General features: G+C 40.2%; 1 protein-coding gene across 1 annotated transcript in view; it reads left to right on the top strand.

Moving 5' to 3' along the window:
- The first annotated feature begins 5036 nt into the window (after positions 1-5036).
- The window catches only part of ENPP3 (ectonucleotide pyrophosphatase/phosphodiesterase 3), a 35523-nt gene continuing 27903 nt past the window's right edge, over positions 5037-12656 (top strand). Inside the window, exons 1-4 of the mRNA XM_053938035.1 lie at positions 5037-5311; positions 8312-8390; positions 10464-10586; positions 11845-11970. Of these exons, the coding sequence (XP_053794010.1) occupies positions 5195-5311; positions 8312-8390; positions 10464-10586; positions 11845-11970 (445 nt within the window). The 5' untranslated portion in view covers positions 5037-5194. The remainder of the gene's footprint in view (positions 5312-8311; positions 8391-10463; positions 10587-11844; positions 11971-12656) is intronic.

Genomic DNA, 12656 nt, shown 5'->3' with positions numbered 1-12656 from the left:
ATGTAGATTATTATGATTAGATTTATTGCTAATACAGTATCTAAATATTGCCAAAGCAATATACAATATAAGCATGTAATAATACATAAACGTACTATAACCAGCTTATATTATAACCAGCTAGAAATATACAGGTTTACAGTCTTTGGCCTTACAGAATTCACAATGGCAAAGCATCAAAGCACCTGTGGAGCTGCTTTAGGATTTTATCACTTTACTTGACTGGATTTTGGTGCTTTTACTCACCTGCCCAAAAGTGAGTGTTCCCTATCTTTGGGCTGGATGTACCCTGCAGGCATCCCTTCCAGGACAGGGGGATCTGCCTGGAAGCTGCTTGCAGCCTGAGAGACCAGTTTGCCCAGTTGGCCCAGTCTCCAGCAGTATTGTAAACACTTTTGCAGACTGATGTGTGCCAAAGTCAGTTGAAATCATTAGACCTCCCTGTCTCTGAAATTTGTCATCATGGGAACATCCAGACTGTTCCTCCTGGAATGATCAGTGGATGTTCTTATCTTAGCACCATTCTCACTTGGTTTTCTTATTTCAGGACAAATCATATTTCCCATTGGACACAATTGTAAAGAAGAGGGGTGTGTATGGGGAAGGGCACACTTGAGGACCTGATGAACTTATCTCAGTCACACTTTAGCAGAGAATCTCATTGGGATGGAACTGGGAGCAAGGGGTGCTGGGGCAAATCAGTTTTAAGCAAAGCTCATCCCGCTTTGCCTAAGGCAGCCAAGTATCCAGGAGGAGAAACAGTACTGCTATTAACCCTGGAGCGACTGCACCTGGGTCTGTCTGCCAAGGCATGAACCACTATGAGACCCTGTACTGAATAACAGAGCCACACACCCCACTAAACAAGGCAGAAGAGGTGAGGATGAAATGACCCTCTTCACACCCCCAGACACAGAAAAAGAAATGCACTTTTCAAAATGATTGTAAATATCATATTACTCTAGCACAAACACCTTCATCAAAATGACCATTTTAATGCTTGTGGGTGACAAGAAACATTTATGAGAAAAATGGTTAAACTTTGAAATGTTTTTTCCTGAGTGAGTGCCATTCATTTTAGAAGATAGATGACAAATGAGTACAAAAGCATCTTAGAATGCATGGTTGTAGGGTCTGTCTAGTTCTTCATGACCTTAGAGGACTTCTGGCTTCTTAGCAGTGAAAATTGAAAGTGTCTACAACACAGTGCTATTCAGAAATTATCCTCCCCATTTTCCTGACATGCTTGTTAACATGTATATGGCAGAGATGTCCTGCCTGTGTTCTTTGAAAACACCTTCTTCTTCCTGAAAGTGCCAGATGAACTGAGGACTGCAGTGTAACTGTGGGGGAATGGGTTTTTTTATACCTTCACCCTGCATTGGTATAGTGTCAGTCTGTATGCAGAACGGTCACTCAAAGTTATGATTTAGTAATTGAGAGCAGAAAGGAGAATTATATCCTTCTTCCTTATTGTTTTTTCTTTTTTAGTCTTATATATTGATCATATTGATTTTTTTTTTTAATGTGAATTTTCTTTTGGTAGGGATGAAAATACGTATTTTTAATATATGAGGCCCTTGATCTTGCAACAGAAAAGTTTGGGTTCTTGGTTAATATTTATTAAGTTTAGTAATCGAATTTTATTGGTGAAAAATGTTCTAGAATATTGTAATTCATCATGAAGACAGTAAAGTGTGTCAAGTTGGAGCAATGATTGGTTAAAAGTAGCAAAATCAGGTATATGGGATCACATTCTGTTCATTTTAGCTATTGCTGAGCAGTGCTTAAACAGACTGAAAGCCTTCTGTCTGAGTAGCATGGGATGCACAAGAGACTGGGAGGGGGCACAGCTGGGACATCAGACCCCAGGTGACCAGTCAGATACCTCACATCATATGATGCTGCTGTGCTCAGCAATAAAACTTTGGGGAAAAAAAAAAAAAGGAAGGCAATGGTCAGAGTGAGACTGGTGTCTGCCTCCCCAAGTAATCATGACATGTGGTGGAACTCTGCCTTCCTGAAAGTGGCTGAACACCTACCTGCTGATGTAAAGTAGCCATGAAATTATTTTGGTTTGTTTATGTGAGTGGCTTTGCTTTACCTATTAAACTGTCTTTATCTCAACTCACAAGTTTTCTCATTTTTACGCTTTCTGCTCTTCCCTGCTTCCCGCAGCAGGAGACAGCATGAATGGCTGTGTGGAGCTGAGCTGGCTGCTCAGATTAACCCACAAATGTGCTTTTTGGTACCCAGTGTGGGACCAGAGGGGTTGAAGATAATGACAGATTTGATAGGAATGTGCTCCACTGGATTTACAGCTGTTACAGCTGTTTGAGCTATTTACTGGCAGGCTGCGGTTCTCACCGGAGGACCTACTTGCTTTGCTCTACATTAGAATGGAGTGATTGTGGTTGCCATATGCTGTAGTGCTTATCATCTCACTTTCCTGTGCCTAGGAACATTTTGATAACAGCACTGGCCATGTGCCTGGGCTGACAGATGGCCTGGTCATTGCTGCTGTTCCTGTACTGCTGTAGGCAGTAGACTATAGCCTGAACTCAGGTTGAAGGGGCTGTGAGCTCTGAATAACACCAGGCTGGAGCAGGTATACCCCAAAGTGTCTGAGGCTGTGGATATGTCCATTGTGGAGCAGTTAGACCCCTGAATAATAGAATTGTAGAATCATTTAGGTTGGAAAAGACTGCTAAGTCCACCACTAAATCATGTCTCTAAGTACCACATGTACATGTCTTAAATACCTGCAAGGATGGTGACTATGCCATGCCCCAATACTTGACAGTACTTTCGAGGAAGAAATTTTTCCTAAGAGTAACTTGAGGCCTTTTTCTCTTGTCCTGTTACTTGTTACCTGGAAGAAGAGACCCACCTGGTTACAGCCTCCTTTCAGTAGTTACAGAGGGATACATTTCCTTCCTAAGCCTCCTTCTTTCCAAGTTAAACACCTCCAGCTCCCTCAGCCATTTCTCATAAGATTTGTGTTCCAGACCCTTCCCCAGTTCCACGGCCCTTCTCTGGACATGCTCCAGCACCTCAATGTCTTTCTTGCAGTGAGGGGCCCAAAACTGGACATGGCAATGGAGGTGTGGCCTCACCAGTGCTGAGTACAGGGGGGACGGTCACTGCCCTGCTCCTGCTGGCCATTCTATTGCTGATCCTTGGTAGGATGCCACTGGCCTTCTTGGCTACCTGGGCATACGCTGGCTCATGTCCAGCTGCTGTTGACCAATACTCTAAGGTCCTTTCTGCAGAGCAGCTTTCCAACCAAGGGAAAGCCTGCAACTTGGGAGTAAGTCCATACCAGCATGGTAAGAGGAAGACTTGATTAAGGAACTTTATAGCATCCTTCAAGGGCCCCAGGTGCGGAAATTGAAGTAGATACTATCTTTAAGTGTTGTAACTCATTGTTTGAGTTGCGTGTTGTATGGGAAGCACTATAACAGAAGCCACCTGAGCACAGGGCAAGCCTCGCAAGAATCCCTACAGGTTTGACACAACCTGATTATGTTTTGGCTACCAGTAGCTCCACGCAACACACCTGAGCAATCACCACAAGAGATGGAACCCTGGTCATAAAAGAAGGGAACTCAATGGGCATTTTACAGGGGTAAAATGTCTCGTAGAGTAAGGGAGTGATATCTGTCTGTAAATTAAAAGATGATGATGATGATGATGATGATGATGATGATGATGATGATGATGATGATGATGTGTGTGTGTGTGTGTGTGTGTGATTACTGGGGATGTGCTGGATAATGTGGGATTTAAGCATGACTCAAATTGTATAGAATAAGGAGATTGTACTAATTTGGGTTGCAGTGGAGTTAATTTTCTTCATACCAACTGGTATAGTATAATGCTTAGGATTTTTTTAACATAATTATAAACATTATAAATTTAATTGTTATAAGTTGTAGCTCATGCAACGTTCAAATTTAGAGTCAGATCAACATCTTGTTATAAATGAATCAGTCAATTTAATAATTAAAGGAATTTATTAAAATAAATCAAAGTAAAATTGGAAAAGCCACAAGCAAATCAGCACCAAGCCAGGTGGATGAACTGGGTGGGTGCTGGGTGAACTGCGTCCAGACTAATGCAGCACCGTACTCTAGCAGTTCACAGGGTACTGATTTCACAGGGTCTTTTTTATACTGTTTCCAGACTTAGCGGGATTCTGGGGGGATCCTCCTGTTTCTTTTTATCCTTTTTCACATATTCACGCATGCTCTTTTCTTGTGGTGCTTCTAAATTCAAGGCATATCTTCTAGACAGAATAATCCTTCAGAATAACCATTTTCTGAGACAGGAGTTCATCCTGTGTATATTTGGTTCCATTAAAAAGGATACTGTATTTTTTAGTCCTGAGCACGAATTTATTATAAATCATATATTACAATCTGAATAGTTACAAATTCATCATAGTCCTAGTAGGCTATGAAGGTACATTTTCGTAGTAGCAAATCCTTCCAGTAACCACCAAGTTGAAAAACAAATAGATTTTAAATTGTAACAAAACCTTTAACAAACAAAACCTTTTAAACAAAACCTTTTATTTTTTTATTGAATTTGACTTGGATGTATACGATTTGTTTTTAATCAGCACAGTTATAAGTACTGCAAAAAAGAAAACGGTGTAAGAAGGGGTAAGAAGTTGAGACAAAAATGGATTGAAACTAACAGGGAGGAATCCTCTGATGCTAAATAAGGAAAGGGATCTGAATACATAGGCGTGACACAGAACACGAAATAAGAAACCGTCTCCTTTCATACTGGTTTCGTATACTTAACACTTTCTTTGAGGATATATTCTCTGGATAACAAGCTTTTAACCAAATAGTTGAGTACTTGAGTATTTTAGCATTTTATTGCTTAGCAACACTTTAATTCTAATCTTCACTTAAGTGTTTGCCTAATGCCGTTCTTATCTTGAACAGTCCGGTTCCCAGAACACAGATAAATGTTTTTCAGCCTTTGACCTTTCAGAGTAGTTTTCCTGCTTGCTTTGGCTTCCTGCAAACCTAACACGGATGCAAGAGCTGAGATCTCATTAAAAGATCTATGAGCAAAGTACTAGAAGTCTTGAAGAAGGAGTAGCATCTCACTCGCAGAAAACACAGCTGGGGAGGCTGAGGAAGGCAGAAGACGCAGACGAGTGGCAGATCTCGACAAAATGGAGCTTGAGGATGATATAACTAAGGATCACAGAAGATATTCAGAGGAGATGTCTTTAAAATCAGAAGAGTATGTGAAGAAAAAAACCGTCTTAAAATACAAAGTCATCTGTGCTGTAAGTAGGGGCTGCTTTTCAGGGCTGCTACTTTTACAATTCTCAAATCTGAAGGATTTTTTAAAGTTTTATTGTATCAGTATAATCATTCAGGGTAGCTTAGTAATTGGTAGTTAAAATTTTACTACATGAGTGTGTCACTGAAACTGCACTAGCTTCACTGGCACATTTCTAAAGTTCTTCTAGTACCTATGAAGCAATTTTTTTTACTGGCAGTTTTTGTTGTACTTCATTAACCTGACAGTTCTTTTGCATAGTGAAGACGTTGCTTCGATACGTTGTTTTAGATAGTGTCTCAAAACAGATGTGCAACCACACTTTCTTTTTCCTTACTTTTGTATCTTTATATTTGTAATTAACAAAAGAGAACCTATAGGCAAGTCGTTGGCAAAAACCACTCAGGAAGTAAGGCATAGGGAAAGCCTAATGAAACGTTTTGTACAGTATTGTCAGGCCCACATCTCAAATATCGTGTCAGCTCTTTACCTCTTTCCTGAGGCTTTAAGAGCTATGCAGCTGCCTTGTAAATAATAAAGTATAGGCTTTTTGTTAAATTTTTAAAATCTTTTCTTGTATCTTCTGTTGGTGACCACATTAGAAACAAACATTAAATATGTATATATGTTTACACAAGCTCTTGCATTTGTAAATTGAAATTTAGAGGAAACTACAGGTACTAATTTTAGAAAAGCTTGAAACTTAATTTTGAAAATAGCCCTATAGAAAAGAGAGTCAAGCTACTATACTTTTCAGCTCTATGTCATCAGAACAATTTCACATAGTACAATTTCCTATTTAATGCTGCATTGTGCAAGGATTGCATAAAATGTGAGGGAAATACTGGAAACTGAAAAAAAGAAGACGAAATAACAGACATATTTTTTTCTAAAGTCATCAGTTAAAAATGAGTCATGAGAAAGAATGTGGGAAAACTGCATAACTATAAAGAAAGGTAAATTATACCTTCAAGAGGTACATGGAAGAGTAAAGTGAGAAATTTAAGTCTACTAAAACATATTCATTCTTTCAGATGTACTAGTTTTCAAATGCCTGCCTATACAAAACTCACAATCTACATATTGGAGGTGTAAACTGTTAATATTCCACACAATTTATGTTTTTGCTAAATCTAATGCATGAAATACTTTCTTGGCAATTTCTTCCTGAAAGTTTAGGCAGAGAATAGGAGTCACACTGTTAGTAAGTCCTCCAGCAAACACAGCAGATGCACTAGGAACAACTTTTCTAAGAATAAGTAGTTGTAATTCTGAATTTAGTCATAGAAGTTAGCTGTGGAAAACCTGAGGATTTGAATAGGTGCTACCAATGTTATTTCACCTTAAGAATGAATGTCCCAAAATCAAGGGTGTTTGTGTAGATGTTGTAAAAAATGGATCATCTTATCTGTATACCTGATAGGAATTTTTGGTTTTTACTTCAGCTGTCTTATTACTTGAAGGAGTGGAGATGTTTGTTGCTGTAGTAGCTGTATTTTAATTTGTACTTCAATTTAGTAGGATCTATTTATTTCAATTACAAATGTGAGTTTTAATCAAAATGAAGGGTAAAATCATAGTATCTTCAAGGTGAAAAGTACATGCCCTGGTGATTAGGCTTATCTGTGCTCAGTGAAACACTTGGCAGTGTTATCCTCCCTGCCCAGAAAGAGTGGCTGCTGGTCTAGCCCAAACGAAAACCCTAACACCCTTATTCTCAGAGCCTGCTGACTGGATGTATGATTAAACTGCTGCCTTCACACATACAGTCTCTCTTCAAGGGGCTTCAGCATTTCTGCCAGTTTGGGCAATCTTTCCACACATCTTTACTCCATCTATCTCCCTCATCCAGTTCTCTCACCAATCCCATTTCCACTCCTTTTGAGGTATATCTGTACAAAAAAGCTGCGAGTAAGTAGCAGGAAGAAAGTAAAGTAGAGAAGGAGAAAGTATGAAGGAAGTAACTATGGCATTGCTAGTGTTTGGTGTTGCCAGATAAATAAATCAGTTGTACACCCACATCCGAGAACTGAGCAGCCCTCCCTGATGCCACACTTTTGCCCAGCACCTGCAAGGCAGGACAGGCAGCCACAAAGATCAGAGGATGCACGTGCAGTTGTTCTCAGTTCCTTAAGATTGCTGTAGTCTCAGATAAGAGGCTCCATTACAGTTATACTGAGCTTGAGAGTAATCCTCTCTCATTTCTACTTTATTTTTAACCTTAGTACTTCCAGGAATCAGCTGACTGAATCCTGGAAATGGCAGAAGACAAAAGAAAGCTCTGAGGCAAAAATGGGACATAAACTGGGCTGTTTCATGGTGATTTTTTGTGTGATATGCATCTTCTTTTCCATTATTATCTTAGTGAAGAGGGAAGTGCATATATCACAAATTACTCTGAGAAGGTTGTCCCTTTTCACTGCACCTTTTAGCCAGCATGAATTGCCATTTGTCTTTGGTCTATTGAGCTTTGTGTCTGTTGAGCTGATAGAGGCTTCCTCAGCTCTCCCCCAGTCTCCCTAAAGGTATGCTGTTTTATGTTAGGGAGTTTCCTTGGGCTGTTAGTCTCCTTCCAATTTCCTCTAACCTTACTAACAGGGTGACTTATAAGAAACTGGCATGTGGGTGAAAAGTTTACTACCTCAATCCAGCTAAATTTCTTAAGAAATCCTTGTGATCATATCAAGTAAATACAGAAGTTAAATAAAAGTAATTGCCTTTATTTGTACAGGCAAAGCCTATGCAAAACAGATAAATATACTGATTACTTCCTACTATCTTTTCTCCAGCAAAGATTTCCCCAATTACAACATCACAACTGGCCGTAAGGTTATAACTATTGCGCCTCTCCTATCTTCAGGTTCAATTTTTTGATGAAGAACTTCAGAGAAATTATTAGTTCTTAAGAAATCATGCATTCATAGAAATATTAATGAGTTAATTTCTAATAAACACAACAATTTACCACAGTTGTGAACACTGGTTCCCTGTGTCTGTGTGACAGGTTCTGCTGTGTGCTTTGGTGGTTGTAGCCCTCGGACTAGGTTTAGGACTAGGACTCAACCGTGGAAACCAGGAGCAAGGTATGTTTACGATACTTTCAGCATAATTGCCAACGATCTGGATCTGGCAAAGGCTTTCAGCAAAGGCTTTTTTATAGCATAATGTAAATGATCTGTGAAAAGTCAGCACTTGAGAAAATGAAGTTCTTACATTTCTCAAGTTTGATTGTATAAAAATTGAACACTCACAATCTATACTTGAAAAACATATCCTAAACCACTAAGTGTCTTGCTGAATCTTCCCAAAAGTGTGAAATCTAGTTCATGGCACATTGGAAGTTTTATTGCACTAACACTTCCAGAAAATTTGAGATATGTTATCCTATTATATATAGTTATTTCAATTAGTTAAACAATATTTTGTGAAAGAAATATCATTGGATAATCTTCAGTATATTTGGCATAGTTCAGGAGGCTGATGCTAAAACTGATTATGAATATTCTTTGAAAACTTGAGTTTCTGTAAAGCTACAGTAAAGAGGGGATAGTGGCTTGATTCAGTGGAATGGTATTTTTTAGTTAGAAAAACAAAGTAATGTTTTGATGTCGGGGGAACAAGTCAGTCTAGGTGAGAACAAGCAAACGCAACACACTGTGAATTAAATAAAACACTTCCTTTAGAATCAAAACAACAGTAATCCCTTCTGGAGGAGTTCAAGGAAGCACATTTTCTTTACACATTTCTCATTGCTAATCAACACATACAGTACTTGTTTACCTAGTAGCTCATCAAGTCTTAGATCCTTCTGAAGACTTTCAATAGCAAATAAGATGAAATAGAACCGTAGTTGGTTTTTGGCAATTTGAAAATAATTTTAGCTCTGCATAGGCTCTACAAAGTGAATATTAAAGCCAAATTTGTAGGCAGTGCATCCTGCAAAAAAAAGCATGAACATTGTGGTAATTATAATAGAATTGCCCTATCAAAACTGAGTAGTTATACCTATTCCTGTTTAACTGTGTGACTGGAGAAGAAAGCTGGAAATGCGGGAGCTCAGCAGGGTTCAATAAGTATTTCTGGAGTACAGAGAACGTGCATACAAGGCTTGTCCATGTGGAGGCTGTTGTGGAACTGCGAGTGATCTTTGGAGATTTGGGATTGTCTTCAGGTGTCCTCAGGAAACCCAGACCTGTCCCTTCACCCTGCTTGAAGGTGTCACAGCTGTGCTGAGGAACGCTTGTCTCAACTTTCATTTGGATCCTTTTCTTTGTTGTAATTAAAATAGCCCAACCTACAGACTTTTAAGGGACATGGTATCAATAAAGTAGCAGAGATATTGCCAGAGTTCTGAGTGCTCCAATAAACTTTGTGGATTGTGTCCAGACGGCTTTTGAATGTCTCCAGGAAAGGAGATTCCCCCAGGCTGTCTCCACCCTACCCAGGGCCCAGGAGCCACGGCCCCTGTCCCAGCACTGACCCAGCAGGGATGGCCTCCAGCTCACCACAGCCTTGCCCTGCCCAGACGTGGGTCCTACTGAGCCAGACCCACCCACAGGCCAACAACCTGGCCATAACCTGTCCCTGTTGTCAGGGAAGTGCCAGTTCCTGGTGTGGGGCTGCCGTGGTGCTACCTCAGCTGCGCTGCTCCAGGATGGAGTGGTGGGATGGCTCCTGATTGTTGGTCCCTGCCCCGCTGCCCCTGGGGACCTCTATGGCTCGGTACCCTGCCCTGAGGGAGATTCTGTCCCATGCAGATGTATTACAGAACATCCAAAGTGGGAATCACTCTTCCTCTTTTATTTCAGACTGAGAAATGAGCAGGAGAGATGCCAGTCTCCCCTTTCTTATGCTGACAGAGTGGGACACCCTGGCTTTGCCACCCTGGTCCTGCAGAGACCTGTTGCAGAGACAGCTCTGTCCCAGGCTGTGGTGCCAGCAGCTGTCAGACCTTCAGCTCCCAGAGGGATTCCTACAGCCTTGCTTCCACCGTGTTGGCCCGCGTGCTAGTGACCATATTGGAAAATAGCTAGGGAATCAGATTTGGGAAATTATTCAGCACATCTCTCCCTGCAGCCCATATCCATGATCTGTTTAACTGACCTTCCTGGCACAGGGTTATGTGAGCATTCAGCCTCGCTGCCTTCTCCCTACAGTCAGCTGCAGACACAAGTGCAATGAGCCACACAGGAAAGATGTGCCTGGCTGCCAGTGTGACAGCGGCTGCAAGGAGCGTCAGGACTGCTGCTGGGACTATGAGGACACTTGTGTGGAGCCAAGTAAGTTCCCCTCCAGGCAGTGCTCACTGGTGTCCATTTTATTTTGAATTTTTTTCTTCACATGACTGTAATAGAAAATGGGTAATTGTCATGTTTATGCAGATACACAGAAGTCATGTCATGTTTCCTTCCTTCCTAGGGAGGGAAATGTGACAAAAAAATCACAAAATCACTGAATAGTTATAAGGTTGGAATGGACCACTGGAGGTCATCTAGTCAAGCCTTCCTGCTCAAGTAAGATCCTAGAGCACACTCCTGAGGCTTGTGTCCCAGTGGCTTTTAAATGTCTCCAGGAAAGAAGATTCCACAACCTCTCTGGGCAACCTTTCCAGTGCTCCATCACCCTCACAGTAATGTTATTCTTCCTGCTCAGGTGGATGTGGCAGAGTCAAGCTGCCTCTGTAATCAGGTGGCTTGGTGACCTGGCAGGACACAAAATCTTCCTGCATCTTTCTCAAATCAGACTCCTGTATTTTTGTCCCTTATGGATAACTAAAGCATTTGCCACGTATATTTCATGGTGCATACAAAGCTGAAGATGAGCATGAGTGGGAATAATGGGTTATCCTTAAGCAGGGCCCTTGAAGCAACCCTGTTGTGCCAGTACCTCTTGCACATTTGAAAATAAGGCCGTGTTTCCCAGTCAGTTGTGCTCTCCAGCCTCATGCAGACCTCGGTGGGTGCTTGGGACTGGAGGAGTCCACTTGTTTTCCGGTGGACAGCCTGGTTCTGCATTGAGGCCAGGCTCCTCTCCAGTTACTGTCTCTGCTTTCTCAACAGCTGCTCATGTATTTCTTCATCCTTATTGCTTTTTCTGCCCACTTCAGTCCTTACTTCTCTTTTTTTTTTTTTTGCTTTCTGCTGGAACTCATGTGCAAGAGCATAAAAAAGATCAGTTTGCTTCTCTTTCTCCTCTGTAAAAGAAATATGGAGTGGTTTTTTGTTTATTTGTTTTGATTGTGTTTTTCCGTAGATCTTTTTGGAAAGATGGAAGGCTTTGAGGGAGATGACTTTGGGGATACCTTTGTAAAATAAATTTTTTTATGACTCTGTGTTGGTGTTGAATGGCCAAAGAAATTTAATTTTTTTGAATTAAATTAAATCTTGAGTTTTCTTTCCAGAGCAAACTTCTAAAGCAGCTCAAACAGTACATATAAATAACAGTTTTTATCTTTACTTGTTTGAAAGATTTCCATGCAAAAAAATTCACATGAGGTTCTGTGAACTGAATCACAGTTTTTTTCCTTTGAATTTTCAGCCCGATCTTGGAAGTGCACTAATTTCCGTTGTGGTGAGACAAGAGTACCTGGAAGTTACTGTTCTTGTTCTGATGACTGCTTGCAGAGAAAAGACTGCTGTGTAAATTACTACAGCATTTGTAAAGGTAAATCAAAATCAAAAAGTTTTACATATAAATTTTAGTATGAAATAGTTGGGCAAACATTGAAAATATAAAGGCAGATGAATTTGCTTCTCCAGACCAGAGTCTGACTGGCATTTTGAAAAATTAATATGTTTTGAGGTGAAGCTTTTGGTATTTTTGACTGTGAAAAGCACTTTTTCTGCAGAACACTGTGAATTGTGTCATTCATAAGAAAGACAGAATGATTTGGATATTGCAGAAGTATACCGTGTGGGGGCTTTGGATGTTCCCTTTTTTTTCTTTTTTTCTCCTTTTCTCCCCAAAGATAGATGGAGACAATCTGAAGTATATATTGTAGTAGTCATCTCTAATTTAAATTTTCCCATGCTTTTGATTACAATTCTGGTTTTAGACTGGATTTCTTATGTTTTACTTATTTTTGAATATCTTTGTTGATGGCTAATTTTTTCATACTGGCTCCAGCTAAACACATTAAAGATTAGTGCAGCTATAATTCAGTTACAGGAATGACACTTGAGGAGTATGATGGTGACATGGTATCTGTTATCAGAATTCTTTTGCGTTGTGGAAGGGGATAAATTGAAGGCAACTCCTGCAACATTATATTTGTTAACTAAATGCAGATTAAAGCTAAAAGGAGTTAAACCACAACATACAAAAAGAAAAGAAGTACTAAAGGGAGCCCT

Source organism: Vidua chalybeata, chromosome 3, assembly GCF_026979565.1.
Source record: "Vidua chalybeata isolate OUT-0048 chromosome 3, bVidCha1 merged haplotype, whole genome shotgun sequence".
NCBI classification, from domain to species: domain Eukaryota; kingdom Metazoa; phylum Chordata; class Aves; order Passeriformes; family Viduidae; genus Vidua; species Vidua chalybeata.
This window is presented reverse-complemented; position numbering and strand designations above follow the sequence as displayed.